We start from the raw sequence: 17414 nt of genomic DNA on the forward strand, positions 1-17414 counted from the left end.
GTGGGCAGGGAGGGGTGCTCCCTCCACCCCTTCTGCACTACTTCCTTGCCCGGGTTCCCCCCCACAACTTGAGCTTCCTGTGCTGGGGCAGCCACGTGCTCCCAGCCCAGAAACAGCTCCGCCCGCTGTTGTTGGAGCCCTCTGGTCTTCCCCTGGGTCCTACTGCCCTTGGTTCCTGTCATTTTTAACAGGAACCAAGGGCAGAGAAATATTAATTTTTCTGAATTTTTTTTAAGGGCTCTGCAGGCCAGATAGAATAGCCTTGCAGGCTGGATTTGGCCTGCAGGCCATATTTTGCCCACCCCTGGTCTTAGCATTATGGAGTCATTGAGAGAAGCCCCATAATTTAAAGCTGAATTAAATTTGTTTTGCAGTAAACTTGAATAACTTCTCCAAATTTCAAAACAGGGTATAATCAAATACTGAATTTTGAAGAATTTCAGGTAGCTCTGGCTTGAGATGCAGTTAGTTTAAAACATGGCCCTTAAGCTTGGCCTTTTGAGTCTAGGATTTTTTTTTGTGATATCTTTTAGTGGATCAACTGTGTAGTTGGGAGCATGAATGATGTGCCCCTCCTGAGACTGGGGGAGCACAGTGATGACCCACAGGTGGTGGGAGCGTGGCGGTGGTAAGCGATGGGTGGCAAGTGGGGACCACCTGCAGCCGCTGGTGGCTGTATTGGTATTGGCGGGGGGGGGCGGTGGCAACTGCCTACAGAAGCCAGTGGCAGCTTTGGCAGCCAATCTCCCCATGCCCTCCCCATGTGTCGCCTGTGGCTGGGAGAGATCTTACATAAACTTTTGGGCACAAGATACCCTTCTTCACATTCCATTCCAGTTTCCAGAAAGTAGAAAACTAACAGTTTAGTGTGCAGGGAAATGTTGGGTCTGTCTTTCCCCCTAGGATGATTCTGAAATTTTATTAATAGGCAAAAAAAGGTGTTTTTAATGTAATAGATAACTTGCTCACTGGATTTCTTGGCAAATAACAGATTGGTTTACTCTAGTGGCTTGTGTTCCCTGTTCAGGCCAGGTTTTTCCTTGGGTTAGATAAGGGAAAACTATAAAAGTTGGAACTGTCCCACTCAGCTGACTTATGTCCTGAAAATGAGATGGGTAGAGGGGCAAAGGGGTGCTTTGGGTTGAAGACTCTACCTCTCTCTTATAATGGAAACAGAATGAGGCCCTGGGGACTACCTATGGTGAGAGAGGAAGGGTTTATGTAAGGTTTTTCCTATGGTGGGATAGGAAGGGTCTCCATAAGATAATAGAGAGCAGAAGCTTTCTTTTTGGTGCTGAGAAATGAGGAACTCTTGTCTTTCCTCATCAAATGGCTGAACCTGAGCCAGTCAGTCTCCTTTGCCGTCTTGCAGATAGGCAGTTAGGAGAGCAGTGCAGCTGTTTGGCGCTTACCCTGCTTGCACTAGTAAAGTCCATGTAACCAGCTGTCGGATGGCTGAGTAATGAACTGGTTTTCTTATTCTATGGCCCACTTCAGAGTTTGCAGTTATGGAGCAGGAAGGTTTTTTAGTGATTTTTTTTCTCTGTATCGCACATAGTCATCTGGGGCTTTCATGTTCTAGGCCAGTGGTGCTCAACCTGTTTGCCCCACAGGCCAGACAAGTGACATGTGGCTGGTCTGAGGGTTGGTCTGTGTGCCAGAGTCAGGCCCTAGGGCAGGGGTTGGCAATGTTTGTGCCTATCGTTCATACAGCCTGTGAAAACTTTTTTGAAGTGTTGCTGTTCCGAGTTCAGTTGGCAGTGATGGCATTTTGTTGGGGTAGTGATTTTTACTAATTGTGAAAATGTACATGGGCACCTGAATAAACCCGTGGGCACCATGTTGGGAACAGCTGCCCAGGGGGCTTGGCATTGCTGCCTCCTGCCCCCGTGCACTGGGATTAGGCTTCAGGGCCCTGGCACCACCCCCACCCTGCTCTGTCGGCTGGGATTGGGCACCTGATCCAGTTTGCAGGGCCCAGGGTTCCCCAGGGTTTGGGAAATTTGGTACTATGGGAACAGTAGCACAGGTCCTACCCCCACTCCACTAAATTTCTGGACCCGTGCAGAGCCCCATAGGCCAGATGACGTGCCATGGGCTGGATCTAGACCATGTGCTGAAGGCTGAGCATCCCTGGTCTAGGCACCCAGTACTTCTTGCTTTGATATCAAGCCTACCATAGAACTTTCCTCTGTCTCCCACCACAGGGTTTCTCTTAAGGGTATAGCACTGGTCTGAGACTTGGGAATTCGGTGTTCAGTCCTCAGGTCTGCAGTGGGCTTCTTGTATGCATGATAGACAAGTCATTTTAATCCCTCAGTGCCCAGATTCTCTATCTGCAATACAGAGGTGATCATTCCTCCCCTTTTTTCTTCTCTGTCTTTAGATGTAGGGGTTTACAGCTCAAAGCTTTCTCTTTACTCTGTGTTTGTACAATATGTAGCACAATGGAGCCCCAGTCTCTAGCTGTTACTGTACAAATACCAGTGAGTGTGCATGAAGAACTTGCATGTCTTAATTAGGATCTAACACTAATTTGTTTTGTACTTGCATGGATTTGCAAAAAGCTTACTTAAGTCCAAGTTTGTCAGGAGTGAATGTTGTACCTGAATTATAGAATATAGGTATGGTTTCTTTTTTGGGGGAGAGGGGTGTTAAACACTTAAGACGTACCTTTTTAATTGTCCAGTAGCTGTGAGGAGGTTCTGACACACAGACAGAGGTTCATTTTGAAGAGGTGCCAAATGTATATTTCACCAAATAAATATGACTTATTGTCTCTGTTTACAGAGCTCTTGCAGCCTCAGCCCCAATATGGCAGTTTCAGGATTTGGTTCCCTGCAGTGTTTTCAACAGGATAGTGACTAACGACTTCAAGAAGAGTGGGAAAGGCTGTTCAGAAAGCATCCGAAATTCTTGGGAGGCTATTAAACGTGTCTCCTCTACAGGTAAGCAGTTACCAATGCCACCTCAGCATTTGTGCTCTTCCAAGAATTATGCATCTCAGGCAGTTTACACTGTGACTCTTTGGGTAATTTCACAGCATTTGTAAGTTTGTAGACCGTGATAGTCTCATGTGCATCAGAGTGGTTTTTCAGACTTTAACTTTCCTGGCTGTGGATTTTTGCATGTTTTCAATCAAAATTAAACTTTTCTAAAGAGAATATGTGGTGATTTAGTTTATTTTTAATGTGTAGACAGAAATAGACAAGACATTATCATATTACATGAACTCAGTCTCTGAAATGAAAGGCACTTAAAGTTTAAAAAAAAAAAAATCTAAAGACAGAAACAAGTTTCCATACTACCTGAGCATGGGTTTCTCTACCTTACTCACCAGGGGCCACAGCTTTTTGGCTGAGCAAAGTCACTAATGTACTCGCTAGTTTCATTCTAGAAATTGTTCTCTGTCTGAAATGGAATGGGTCAAAAAAAGAGAATAGCCACCAAGCTTCTGAAGTGTCTTCATCAACCCTTCAAAAAGTGACACCAATTAGTTCTGTTCCTATGGCAAAAATGTTTAATTTGATCACAGTTGTATAGCTTCTACACTCTGGTTTGAAATCCAGATCTAAGTTTCTCTGAACACTTGGGAAGATTACAATTTGAAATTAGATCGAAACTAGAACAGCAGGTTTGGGTTCCCTCTTTCCCCAATTCCAGCTTGGTGTAACACAGGAGGAAAGGCAACTTTTTTTTTTTAATTTGAAAGGTGGTGATGGAAAAGCAGAGGTTAAAGAGTCTGTTTTGTTTTTAAACAAACTTGAATACTGTATTTTCTCTCACACAACACACCCCTTGTATAATGCACCCCTGTTCTTGAAAAGGCAGCATGAAGATCTTACTTGGGTAAGTAATTGAGTAGCAGCAGTTGCTAGTGAGCTGCACCTGCTGTCAGCCCTGTGAACAGGATGCGATCTGAAGACTGCTGGCATGCCAGGCATAGAGCTGTGTGCTGGGTCCAAAGCTGTGCTCCAGGTCTGGCGCTGTAGCTTGATCTGGCACGCTGGGTTTGGGATTGCATTCTGGGTCTTGCCATTGACTGACCTATTTTGCTGGCCTGATCTGATGTGTAGGGCCATGTCATCCAGCTCAGGGACTACCCACAGATTCAGAAATTTTCTGGCAGAAAAATTAATACATGCTGTCACTGCTCCCCTGTTGCCAAATTGCTATGTGAGAAAATATGGATCCCCAGAAACTTCCACCAGCTGGCTTTAGGTGGAAAAGATATGTAATATGTGAAAAAATACGCTATAAGTGGAGGAAAATAGAGAGCACTTCTTAACTGGGCATTGCAACTATAGCCAACGTGGGGGGGGGCACAAGGGGGCTTGTGCCCCCCTGAGATTGGCCATCATTGAAGCCACCACCATCTTCAGTGGGAGGTTGCTGGCTCCCCCCTCCCCCCCCATTGGTGTTGCTGCAGCTGCCAGTGGCTGCAGGTCATCCCTGCTTGCTGCTGCCCCACCACCACTGCCTGCAGGTGGTTGCCATGGCCCCCCAGCTGTGGGAGGCATGCATTGTTCATGATTGTAACCACATATACCTTTACTCTAGGGCAAGGAGTTCAGATAGGGACACAGCCTGATTTTTGCATTGTTACTTCCTTACTGGTCCTATTCAGAATCCTCTGGGAGCAATACTATAATGTAGCTTACAAGTACAGGAAACTGAATCTACAGCATTGTTAGGCAGGTGAAATGAGGGAAGGAAGGGCAAGCAGAGTTGTTTTATCTACTGAGAGCTCTATACCCTCAACTAATAGGTTTGACATTTTCTTTTAAAAGGACTGTTGATTTGTATTCTGCTCAATCTCTTAATGTTTTAGATGCCAGCATTTGAAGGCAGATTGACATTATCTTAATGTTTTTCAGTAGTGATTCACTCAAATGGATTGTGGATTCAATTTTGTTGGTATACATACACTATAGCACAGTGGATTCATTATGCTAAGGGAAATGTTTATATGGGGCTGCTAGAGATCAACTGTTTTAACAGCAACATATTGGACTTCTGAGCTTCTCTCCATAATCTTAATGATTCACCAACTGACTTTAAGTACATTAAATACTAAAATCTTCTTCGTGCTTTCTCACTTAGGTGAAGGCTTGCAGTGGCTTTCCAGTGCATTTCACTTATGTAGCCCATTGAAATCCTCACAAGATGCTGCTGCATTGAAAGCTTGGCTGAGTGAGACGTGGGTAAATTTGGCAATGGTAAACTATCCATATAAAGCTGACTTCTTGCAGCCTCTGCCTGCTTGGCCTATTCAGGTAATGGAGCACATACAGCTTCTATAGTTAACGTGGTTCACCTTGCAAAGCGCTAATTTATTAAAGTTTAGTTCAGAAATGAACAAAAACAAATCGGCCCAAGTACATAAAAAAAACAAACAAACAAAAAAACAAATGGAAAAAAGGAGGAGCCGGTCCTGCCAGAGGTCAAGTATTTCAAACTTGAACTTCAGTAAATATAAGGGAATTTAAACGAGGCTAATTGTCACCAACTCTCCACCTCTGTCACCTTTCTAGTGTTAGCCCTTATTGCTAATCTCATTGTTTGTGATTTTTGTTTTCTAGATCCCATTTGGGATTCCAGAGTGCTTCATTGCATTCTTTTTGAACGTGTACTTTGTCCTCCTTTCAACTTTCCACATCCTTTCCTTGTAGCCTTCCATTTATGTAGTGCCATTTACTACACTCCCCCTGAGTAAATTCCCTCTTAAGGGTGCAGGCACAGTGTGATTTACTGCAGATCTTGATTCTGTAGTAAAGAGTAGATCTACAACCAGCTCTCCCAAGGTAGCTTTGTCTTCAGTAAGCACTGTTTGAGCATCTGGCCACAAGGTGGCAGGGAAGCCAGTTTGAATTGAGCAAGTAGAGGAAATGTCTACAGGATGGGAGGCACAATTGGTATACCAGCCTGCAGTTATTCCTTATTTCTCAGGGGTAACTTAACCCTGCAGCAAAATGATTTGCAGTGCTGAAAGGCAGTACGTCTTGTGTCCACTCCACTTCTACTATGAAATAAAATCTGCTTGCTTTGTGCACGCAGCATACTTACAATATCCTGAATATTGCCTTGCTTTTCCCTTGTTAGTCCATGACCACATTTCTGTGTTGGTTGAAACTGCTGGGTAATATGGATGATAAGTGAAATTGAGAGAAATCAGAACGTGTATTGTCCTGTAATAAACCTAAGTGCCAAACAGAGAAATTGTTGCATCTGTCTTGGTTAGATTTGACTAATAGAAAGGGAAGGAAATTCACCTGTCTTGTGTAGCTGTCCCATCTCTGTAAATGCCTTCTGTGCTATTTTAGTTCTGTTGTCAATCTAAACACAGCTGGAGGAATGCACTTTACCTTCTGATCTCCTACCCTGGAATCTGCTTTTTCATCATTGTTAGAGGGAGCTCAAAGGTTTGAGCAAGATGCAGTGACTCAGTAAGATGTGAAATAGAAAATCCTTCTGTGTTTGTTCTGGCACTTCTAACGTATGACCTCTCAGGGTGGTTTAAGCTGTTTAGGTACCTTCTCTGAAATGGGAGCTCTAATGACAAAACTAATGTGATTATCTGAGTGAGGGTGAGAAGGATATTGAGAGCTTAGGGGAAGAAAATCTGTTAGAATAGCTGAATGTATCTGCTTAATCCGTTCTCTAATGTGGGAGGAAGGTGCCCTCTGGGGAGTGATTGCTCTCTCTCCCTCTACCCCTGTTTGATCTGCAGAGGTAAAGCTGTCTGCAGCTCTTTATTCCCTTATCTTTACCTTCAGCAGTCCACACTGGCACTAGGAGTGACCTTTGAGAGCCTGTAATTGTTCAGAATTGCTTACTGAACTAGCCAAGTGACAAAGCCCTCTTAAAGTGATGATAGAGTATTTGTTAACTTGTTCTTTGACCTGGTTTGCACAAGGAAGAAAGCGAGTGGGGGGGGTGCTTACGTGCAACTGTTTTCTTGTGTATAAGATGTATTCTCGCCCCCCTCAGCCCAGAAGTCTAAAATTACACATCAAAATTATGTAATGAAAATAATTGAAATCGTTGGGTCACTTTTATTACAAAATTCAGTTAGATTTCTGTTAGCTTTAGCATTTTGTGTTTTGGGGCATGCATGTCTCTTATAAATGGATGTCTTATACAGCAGAAGATATGGTAGCTAGCATGTGGTAACTAACACATTGTGGAAAACTTAGATATTTTCCACCCAAGTTAGCAGGCTGAGGCAAAGACTTCAGGGAGAACTGAGGGGTTGCTTTTACCCCTGCAAACTGCCTTGTTTTCACAAGCATCCTGCATTGTATTAGTTACCACATTACCTAAAGCACCTTTTTGCTAGGGGCACTTACTGCTTGTTTTGCCCAACTCTAAGATGGCAAATCCTGATCAGCACTAGCAGCAGCTCTCCTTGACTTCAGTAAAAACTAGAGCTGCTTTCAGCATTTGGGGGGGCAGGGGAGCAGGGGGGAACTGTAGTAGTCTATTGGCCCCTCCCAAGCCCAGTGTAAATCCATAAAAGAACAAGGAGAAGGACACTCAGCGAGCATTCCCTCTGTTTCCCCATGATCCTTCTTGCAGGGAGGATAGGACAGGGTTTGCCACTTGACCTCCCATTACAAGCTACAGAGCCTGTCCCCAAGCCACCTATATCCTAGGGGATCATCAGGAGTTGAGGCATTTGCTCATGCTCTTATGCTTTAGCTGTGTTAGCCCTGGGGCTCTCTTGGCTCTTTGAAAGGAGTCATGCCACTCTTGCACAAAAGGAGCAAGGGCAGTGTGGGGGCTCTGATGGATGTTCTCCACTTGTTCAAATCCAGTCCTCACTTGGTGCAGGGCTGCCCAATGGGTTCATCACCTTCTGCATATAGGCCCCAACCCTATTTAAGGTCCTCCAAGGTGAGGTCCATGTCAAGGAAACAACTTCTGACTTCTGTTTGTACAAAGGGATAGATATATTTATGGGGATGGACCTAAATGTGATCAACCATATGTATGTAATTAACCATACTTGGGGCTTCTGGAATTCTTCAGCAGTATAACGCATTCTGCCACCTTCTAGTATGTCTTTCAGATTTGAATAAATAAAAGAGAAAAACCCCACACCACTATGATGACAAATAGTATTAGTTTAAATGAGAGAGATCCTCAGTGTGGTGACTTTTTTTTTTGTGTGTGTGCGCGCGACTTATTCCTAGTATGGTAACTCTTTGGATCTCCTCACTTTGGATCAGAGCCCATGTCCCTAGACAATGACAAACTTGCACCTTCCCTGACTTGTTCCTAGTCTTGTTAGATTTGATCTTCAGTCTGTATCAAGAGTGTCATTACAGACCTTTTCCCCTTTCTCTTGCCATAGGTGGTTTGCAAGTTCCTGAAAGATCCCAGTCTGTCAGACAAACTATTGCTACAGAACATTTTCCAGGCAGTAAATATCTACTACAATTACTCAGGAGTTGCATCGTGCCTTAACATATCTCATACTGCAACAAAGAACCTTGGGGAAGTGGGCTGGTACTATCAGGTAAATACTTGATAAACCTTTCCAAAATGTTTGACCTTGGAGGTTTTTTGTTTGCTTTTTTTTTTTTTTTTAACCAGAGCTGATGTGAATTCTCAGTTCTTGCTGTCAGACACTTTGAACTTTCTATTAATACAAGGGGCCAGATACCTGAAGTTATATCAGCAAGTTATTTTTAATGTGGTGCAAGGTATGCCAGTATCCACCAGCTGAGGTTCTGACTCTAAATGAGTATGGCCTAAAACTAAATATAGGTATTGTAGAGCAGTGGTTCTCAACCTTTTTTTTCCTGTCAGGACCCATTTTTACACATTGGCCAGTCCCTACCCAGTGCCCCTCACTTCTGACCCACTGCCCCCCCAGCCCCTCAGTGTGTAGGGTGGGGGAAGCATGGGGGGCACAAGCAGCCCCTTGCAGGCTGGAACTCTGCCAGCCTACAAGGGAAAAGCTGCAGGTTCCCACATTTTTCTTTCTTCTTTAAAGGAGAATCCATTTAAAACTTGTTCATGACCCAATCATATATTCTTGCACCCCACCTTTGGGTCATGGCCCATGGGTTGAGAAATGCTGTAGAGAGCATGGGTTGTGAATAGTTTTAACTTGATGCTTTGGCCTTCCCAACAAGAGTTTGTTAGATCAGCTCTAAACTAGATCATGAGTTAAAAATATTATTTTTGTCTTTATTGGTGAAGCCTTAGCAGAAGAGAAGGGAGGATGGGGGTGAAATCTCTTTAAATGACACAAGAACAAGGTTAGGTAGTGGTTCAAAGAAACATGAGCTCCCATTGACAACCAGCTACTTAATTAATCATCAGAGAGCATCTAATTCAAGTAGTAGTAATAAATATCATAGCGCTACTTGCCTTGTGAAGTGCTCTGTGGTAGGTCTAAAGATGTTACCCATTTTTCCCAGCCTATAGGCAGGGAACTAGGCATATAAGAGGGAAGTGGTTTGCCCAAGGAAGAACCTTGATCCTTGGCATTTGGCAGATGGTTTGGTTTCTGTTCTGTTTTTATTGGGACCAAATATTAAGTCATGTAAAAAATCCTAATTTTACTACATCAAAAACACTTTACTGTTTTCATATTGGATCCTAAGATCTAATATGAAAATGGTAAAGTGATTTTGGTGTAGTACAATAGCTGCTTCTAGTCTGCCTCGTCAGTGAAAAGATTTGCTCATGATCTATATTTAAATACTCAGTAAATATCTATTTCATCACTGAAAGCATTAAAGGAATCTGTGGAGCTTTCTTCTTAAATATGCTGGTTGCAGCTATAGAAACAGAATAAAGTGTCCCTGGCAGAGGTGATTACCTGTTCCTTGTTCCCATGCTTTTCCTTTTATAGGCTTGCACGGAGATGGTGATGCCCATGTGCACAGATGGTGTCAATGACATGTTTGAGCCTCAGAAGTGGGATTTCCAGGCATTCTCTGAAGAGTGTTTCAAACTGTGGGGTGTGAGGCCTCGTCCATCATGGATTACTTCAGTTTATGGAGGGAAGAACATCAGTTCTCACAGTAACATCATTTTCAGGTTAGTTTGCTTCATTTCCTGCAGTGGCCCCCTCCACCAAAATGGGTTACCAGCACAGAGAGAATCTTAGACTTGGAGCATCAAAAGCATCTGCCTTTATCACTTGAGTTGAAGAAAGTGTTGGACTGCTGTTGCACCCAGTGGGTAGGCAGTGCCAGGAGTCTGCATGGTCAGAAGGACAAATGCTTCCCTTGGTGCTAATGCTGAGGTTGAGGCCGGCATGTGCATCTCTGAAATGAGAATTTGGTTCATGCGTTTGCTGAAAACTACTTTGTTCCCATGAAGAATCGGTCTCATCTCTTGGCTGCAACTGTGTTCATTGTCTCAGGTTCATTTGCTGATAAGGCTGTCCTGTATTCCAGCTAAAGCAGCATGTCAGTCCTTCCTAGGTAAACTGAAAACCACAGACTCCAACACATGGAGTCCATCACCCACTTGTTGCCTCTGTTCTGAGCTGGAGCAACCTTTTCTCCTTCTAAATAAAGGGAAGCTTCTGGCAACTCTAGAAAGCTTTAGCCTTGGGCCCAGAAAGTGGAAACTAGCATCTGGTTCTTATCTCAAGCCTTCTGTTGCCTTGCCTGAGGCTCAGTCCTGTAGTGGCGGTCCTGTGCTGGGCCTCTGGCCTTGCCTTTAGGGCTGTATGTATGAATGAGTGAGGGTTTGATTATACTGCCGAATCAAAATAATGAAGAGAGAATTTTGGTTTGAAATCAACCTATACTGTTTTGTTTTTTTTAATTTTCTTTTCTTGCCAAAACAAAATGCTGACAATTTCATTACACGTAGGGAAGTGTGTAACTTGATAAGATACATTCTGTTTTGGGTGCTTGTGTAGCTCTTAATTTTCATGGCTTCTGAGTCCAGTGGAGCTGGAGAAAGTGGGGGTAGTACCTGGAAGCTGGGAGGCTAGAAGGCTCACCACAGAAATGGAAGAACTGGGTTAAATTCTCTCCTCTGCTGAAGGGGATTGCAACCATCTACATCTCCCACCTCTGAGGAGATAGCATTAACCACCAGACTAGAGGCCATTCTGAAGTAGGGGGCTCTCAATGGGCATTTATGCACATACATTTTTGTGCTCCGGTGTGCCGGTGATCCAGTGAGCTGACATGCACTATGCAGTGTTATGTGCAGTCTTATAAGTGGCAAAATGCATGTTGGCACGCAGAAAACGGCAACAATGCACTTTTGAACTGAAATGCCTTTGTTTTTAGTTCAAAATCTCCTACCAACAAACTTGTCCCGCTTTGTAAATACAGCCATTCACAGGAGTGGGTGTTGGAGCTCAGCTCTTCCCCTCCCAGCTGAGTGTCTAAACCATCAGGCTAGAGTCCTTCCCTCTCCATGTATTATGATGTGGAACACCTCTAACACAAGGGACTGAGGATGACCCCTTAAAACACTTCAGAGCCTGCCTGTTAAAATACTCAGCTTGTGCTATTCTAGGGATGGCACTCCTTGCTAGTCTCTAAATCTGACTTCTGCATGCTGTCAAAGTCTACACATCCTTGTTCTCCCTAAGGTTCGATGTCTTTTTGTCTATTAGATCTCTTTCTGGACCCTTTTTAACAGGCATGCTCAAGACTCACCTCTTTTGCCATCTGAGAGACCCAAAGGCTAATCCCTTTTAAATCATCTTCTACTCTCTCCCTTTCCAAATGGTCAATTTCCAGTGCAGATTCCCCATGTCTTGTGCGCTCCTGCTGGAATGAGATCTTCCCATATACACCCACCCTATGATTCCCATTGATTATTTTAAGGAAAAACAGCATAATGCCTCTGCTCTGCTCTGGGTAGAAATGGGGATGTGGAAAAAATGAATTTACCCGAGTAAGAGTCAGCATAGTCATGGGATTCTGTTCTTCATTGAGTAGCTAGCAAATAGCTTTGACAGACTTTTCTGGTCAGGATGGAAATGAAATGATACAGTGGAGAAGGAAAAGATTATAAACATCCAAATATTTTTGGAAATTATTCTTACTAAAATAAGGAAAGCGACACCTTACTTCCATAATGCTTGAGACTTAATAGTATTGGCCTTCTGGTAGTTATTCCATATGTAGCAATCTGGATCTCATTCCCTTTTCCATTCCTTTTTTTTTTTTTTTTTTTTTTTTTTTAACTTAAAACATTTTTGTTGTAACTGTATGAACGACTCTCCTGAGGAAGCTGTAAATCTAATACTACAAAATAGTAGTTCTGTCATTCCAAAATACCCCCGTGAATATTAATTGCAACAAAACAGCTCCAGAAAATAAATATTTTGTCACGGTGTACTGCTGGTTTTTGTTCAACATCCTCCTTCTCTGTTTCTAACACTGATAAATGGAAACTACTTTAAAATGATCCACTTTTGCTGTACTTGTAGCTGAGTGATGATATGAATTCTGAACAGGTAGAAATGGACTGGTCCACGAGATTAGTAAATGCCACCTTGCCATCTAGCAAACACGTTTCCCACACATTTAGAGCTTATGGTCTTAGATGTTCCAAATCTTTGTACTGATTTCTTACAGTTGGCAGTTCTGAGCAATACCCCTCTGTACTATCATTCAAGTTGTGCAAGTTCTTTTCTAAAAGGAACTTCTTTACACAAGTCAGAATTAGTCTTTGGGGCTTGCTTTAAAATACACAGCTATTTACTGAGAAGTCCTGGCTTGAACTGGGGATTTATTTTCTGGAGTTCAGCCTGTAACATTGGTTTGCTTGGCTCCAAAAACCTATTGCTTTTCTCTCTTGTTTGTCTCTTGCTGTTTCTGGCCCAGCAGGGCATCTGTTCCAAAGTGAGAAAATCTGCACTTCAATAGTAAACTTTTTTTTAAATAAGCAAACTAAATGGATTTGTTTTTCATTTCTGCAGATTGTTGCTTGTTCTCATTTTAAGAGTCCATAAACCTATGCACTATGATTCTGCTTCATAAATTGACAGATGAGCAAACAAACCTGTCAAATCTTTAAGAATTTTTGCCAGCTTAGAGAGCTTGAAACCAGAAATCCTTGAAAGCAACCAAATGAATGAAGAAAAGAAATAAGTGCTTTGCACACAATATTTTGGATCTCAAGCTGGGTTATTTCCCTTCAAACAGACACTATCAACACTATACATTTTAGATGGATACTTTTATCCTGAAGGACTGCAAAGTGCTTCACAGAAAAGAATCTCTATTCCCACCCTGGAGATCTAGCCCCCTGTGGTGTAGCATATATTAGGTGCTTAAGTGCCAGGCAACTTGTGCATCAGTTCAAGATGTGAAGGGAAGAATATCTTAATGTATCTTAATGGAACTACTGCAGGGTTGATATTTTGCAGGCAAGAATGTAGCGTAACAGATTTGGTCAGGATACTGGAATTGATGTTCCCAGTGGGGCAAAATGGACCTGCAGGTTTATAATAAAAACAATCGTACTGACTTTTCTCATCTACAAGTGCTGCTGGCATCAGTGTCAGGTATATAGGTTACTGCTGTATTGGTCTCATTAAAGCTTGCAATTTAAAGAGTTTTTTGCAGAAACCTTGTTGGTCTAATAAGATATCATGCCTCTACCAAGAGCACTGGTTTGCATCAGTGTCTCTTACCATCACAAAGGAGAACTAGTACTGATTTAGGAATTCATTTAAAAAAAAAAAAAAAAAAAAAAAGTAGGGTTGGAAGGAACTTTAAAGTCTAATCCAGCTGCTGCTCAAGGCAGGATCATCTCTAACTAAACTATCCCAACCAAGCATCTGTCCAACCTGCTCTTGAAAACTTCTAGGGATGGAGATTCCACAGCTTCTCTAGGTAACTTGTTCCAATGCTTGACCAGCCTGAGGCCCTCTCTACATGTTACAGGTATTGCACAATTCACTAGTTAATTGTGCAGTTAACTGAAACCAGCTGCACATGTGAAGTACCAGTCATTCCATAAAAAGCTCTAATGAGCTATAATGTTAGACCTCAAAAAGGTGTACTAACTTTATAGCTGGCTAGTATTCAGCTTTAACTTGCATGTGTAGCAGGGTCTCCCCTGCAGCTAGGAGCCCTGTCAGCTAACCTGGCTCCCAGCTGCAGGAGTGCCCCATACCTAGCTGGGGCTGGAAGCCCTGCAATTGGGGGGACTCAGTGCCCTGTGGCTGCTGGGACCCAAGAGTCTGGCAGCTGTGGACACTGGGTCCTAGCATCTGTAGGATGCAGCTGCAGCCTCCCAGCCCTGGGTGTGCATGGAGTCCCCATGGCTTGGAGCGCCCCCACTATGAGGGGGCTCTCGGCTACAGGAGCTCACTGCTTGCTGGTGCAGGGGGAGCCCAGGATTGGCCCTGGCAATAAGGTGCAATCGGATCTAATGCCCAATCCCACAACCATGCCGCCTGCTGTGCAAGTGTGGCATGGCTTGAAGTGTGACTATGTAGATTATGCATTAGATCCCATTGGCAGACAAAATTCTCTAGGTAAATCTGATATCTTTTATTAGACTAACTAAAATAGTTGGAAAAAATCTTCTTTGCAAGCTTTTGGGTACAAACACCCTTCAGTCTGAGGAAGTCTGCAGTTGTTTTGTGCTCTTCCTGGACAGAAAAGAATTGGATCCCATTGCGCCTCTACCTGCACATGTATAGGGCCCTTCAATCAGAAAACGACTCCTTCTCTCCAGCCTACGCTTCCTCTGCTACATCTTGAGGCCATTGTTGCTAGTCCTGTCTCCTCCAGCCGTAGAAAACAGTCCATCTCTGTCTTCTCTTTATTTGCCCTTTTTGTTTGAGGGGAGGATGGGGATGGGAGCTTTTCTCAGTGGGATGTTTCTTGGGGTAAAGATCCTTTTATGAACTGTTTTGTAGTGGGCCAGGATAAAAACCTTGATGATGGCTCTGGAAAATAGTACATTTTAAACTGAAAACTTGAATCTCCAAAACCTCAGCAGGACCCTCCTGCTGATTTGCATCTCTCTTTGGAACAGAGTGGCTGACACTTGAATTTTGCTTTCCTTGGATAAAAAGTATTCGCCTGTTCTTCACTTATTAATTACTTTGGTTCTTTCTTTTTATGATAGTATAACTTCATAAATCTGGCATTCTTGGGACCTAGCACCTGCCAGAAATTTGAAATTTCTGGATTTTTGAGACCCTATGCGACTGGTGCTCTGGAACCAGCCACCGCTGCTGCTACCCCCATCCAAATGCAGTGGGGGAAGTTTGCACGTGGTGGCTATCACCGCCATCCACTACTCTGCACCATTGCTCTGTGTGCAGTTGCGGCAGCCAGTCCTGGAGCAGCTACTTCCCGGTGCAGCGCGTCTTTAAAAGTGCTGGATTTTTGAGAATTTCAGAATTTTGACAAATGGATTTATAAGGCTTATACTACATTATTACTATTGAATTCTTTACTTTCAACCAACTTTAAACCTCAGTGCTGCAAGATGGTCTGCAGACCATTTCAGCATGTGTTGAAAAGCTCATCGGCACTGAAGTAAATAAGCCTACCCACATGCTTAAAGTTTAAGCACGTGCTTAAGTAAATTACTGGGTAAGCATACTTGGCATCTTCCAGGCTAAGGCCCCTAATGAGCATCACTTCTCAGACTACGTCAATGCTGTCTGTGCCATCAGTGCATAGGTTGGCCGGAACCTTAGATGAAGCAGCCAGAAGCTCCTGTGAAAGCCAGAAATGGTGTTGTTTCCCTGCAGCATGCTTAATTTCCACGTGACTGGGACCAAGAGATCCAAGTCAGTCTACCTCATGGGTCTCTCGGCAACCCAACACACTGTTGCTAGGGCACTGTGCTGATTCAGACGACCTTTTAAATCAAATGCATTTTGCTTATTGTGCAGCTCTTTGTATGCTTTTTTTGGTTTTGTGAATACAATTTTTTTTTATCCTGAGCCATACTAAGTTTCATTGAAATCCAAGAATTCTGGGGAGAGATGCAGGATTTTCTGTGGGGATTTTGTTTTTCCTACTGAAGGGACACTAACACTGTTTAATTAAATCTTCATCTGTTTTGTTTGTAGTTCTTAAGTGCTAGAAGCTGAAGGTAGAAACAAACATTTCTATTAAGTGGTGGTAACATTTCTTTTTAGCTGTGCAGCTATTGATAGTATAGAGACTTGTTCTGTTTTCCAGGAATAGTGTCTGCAATATTCAATTTTAACTTGCAGAATAAGTATAATAAAAGGACTTGCTTAAGTCATTCATTTTCTTGTGAGCAGTTGCATTGTTTTAATTGAAGACGGGGCATCACCTTTAAAGACTAATTCAAAAAGGCATAAGCTTTCATTTTGTCAGATGCTATGAAATTGAATTGCAGAGGGCAGGGAGTTGAATAGAAAAGAACAAAGTAATTTAAATAGAAGGGGATAGGCCAAGGTGAGGAGGAAAGGGGGTGGGTTAAGCAAAGCTGCTTAACACATGGAGGGACATAATGGGTGTCTGTACACGTGCGGGGGAGGGATTTTCCCTGAGAGCAACTCTAATTAAAATGCCTGTAGCATCTTGTATATTCAGCATCCCGCATTTCAAAATGGTGGTGGGGGCACTAACTAAAGCTTACTTGACAAGATCAGCAGACTATTAATCGAGTCTAATCAGAACGTGTTAGAGCACATGCAAAAGTGCCCAAAGTTTTATAAACCAATGAGATGTTGGTTTCTTTGCATTCAAAGAATTCAGAGTCTCTGAGATCCTACTTAATACAGTCTGGATGATTTCTTGTTTGTAATTGCACATTTTAAGTTGTTTTTTAAAGTTCTCACTGGTTAAGGATGGCTACTCTGAGATCAGCAATGAAATAATACTGACAAGTGCAAGGTACTACACCTGGGGAGGAAGAATCAGCAGCAGACCTACAGGCTGGGCAACTCCCTTCTCATTGGCACAGAGGCAGAACGGGATCTTGGAGTCATTATTGATTCCAAGATGAACATGGGCCGCCAATGTGAGGACACGGTCAGTAAGGCTAACTGCACCTTGTCATGCATGATAAGCAGGTCTGAGGAGGTGATCCTCCCCATGTATCTGACACTGGTCAGGCTGCAGTTGGAGTACTGCATCCAGTTCTGGGCGCCACACTTCAGGAGGGATGTGGACAGCATTGAGAGGGTCCAGAGGAGGGCCACTCGCATGATCTGGGGACAGCAGGGCAGACCCTACAAGGAGAGGCTACAGGACCTGAACCTGTTCAGCCTCCACAAAAGAAGGCTGAGAGGGGATCTAGTGGCTGTCTATAAACTTACCAAGGGGGACCAGCAGAGAACAGGAGAGACCCTGTTCCCCCGAGCACTACCAGGAGTAACAAGGAATTATGGCCATAAGTTGACGGAGAGTAGGTTCAGGCTTGGCAGCAGGAGTGGGGTGGCTAGGATCCAGAACCAGCTTCCAAGGGAAGTG

At 43.4% G+C, this 17414-nt stretch overlaps 1 protein-coding gene across 1 annotated transcript in view; it reads left to right on the top strand.

Moving 5' to 3' along the window:
- PRCP (prolylcarboxypeptidase) overlaps positions 1 to 17414 on the top strand; it is a 52954-nt gene that overhangs the window by 30514 nt on the left and 5026 nt on the right. The window contains exons 5-8 of the mRNA XM_014606587.3: positions 2791 to 2948; positions 5104 to 5276; positions 8357 to 8521; positions 9869 to 10056. Coding sequence (XP_014462073.2) covers positions 2791 to 2948; positions 5104 to 5276; positions 8357 to 8521; positions 9869 to 10056 — 684 coding nt within the window. The remainder of the gene's footprint in view (positions 1 to 2790; positions 2949 to 5103; positions 5277 to 8356; positions 8522 to 9868; positions 10057 to 17414) is intronic.

The sequence above is a fragment of the Alligator mississippiensis genome, chromosome 1 (assembly GCF_030867095.1).
Source record: "Alligator mississippiensis isolate rAllMis1 chromosome 1, rAllMis1, whole genome shotgun sequence".
Taxonomy (NCBI): domain Eukaryota; kingdom Metazoa; phylum Chordata; order Crocodylia; family Alligatoridae; genus Alligator; species Alligator mississippiensis.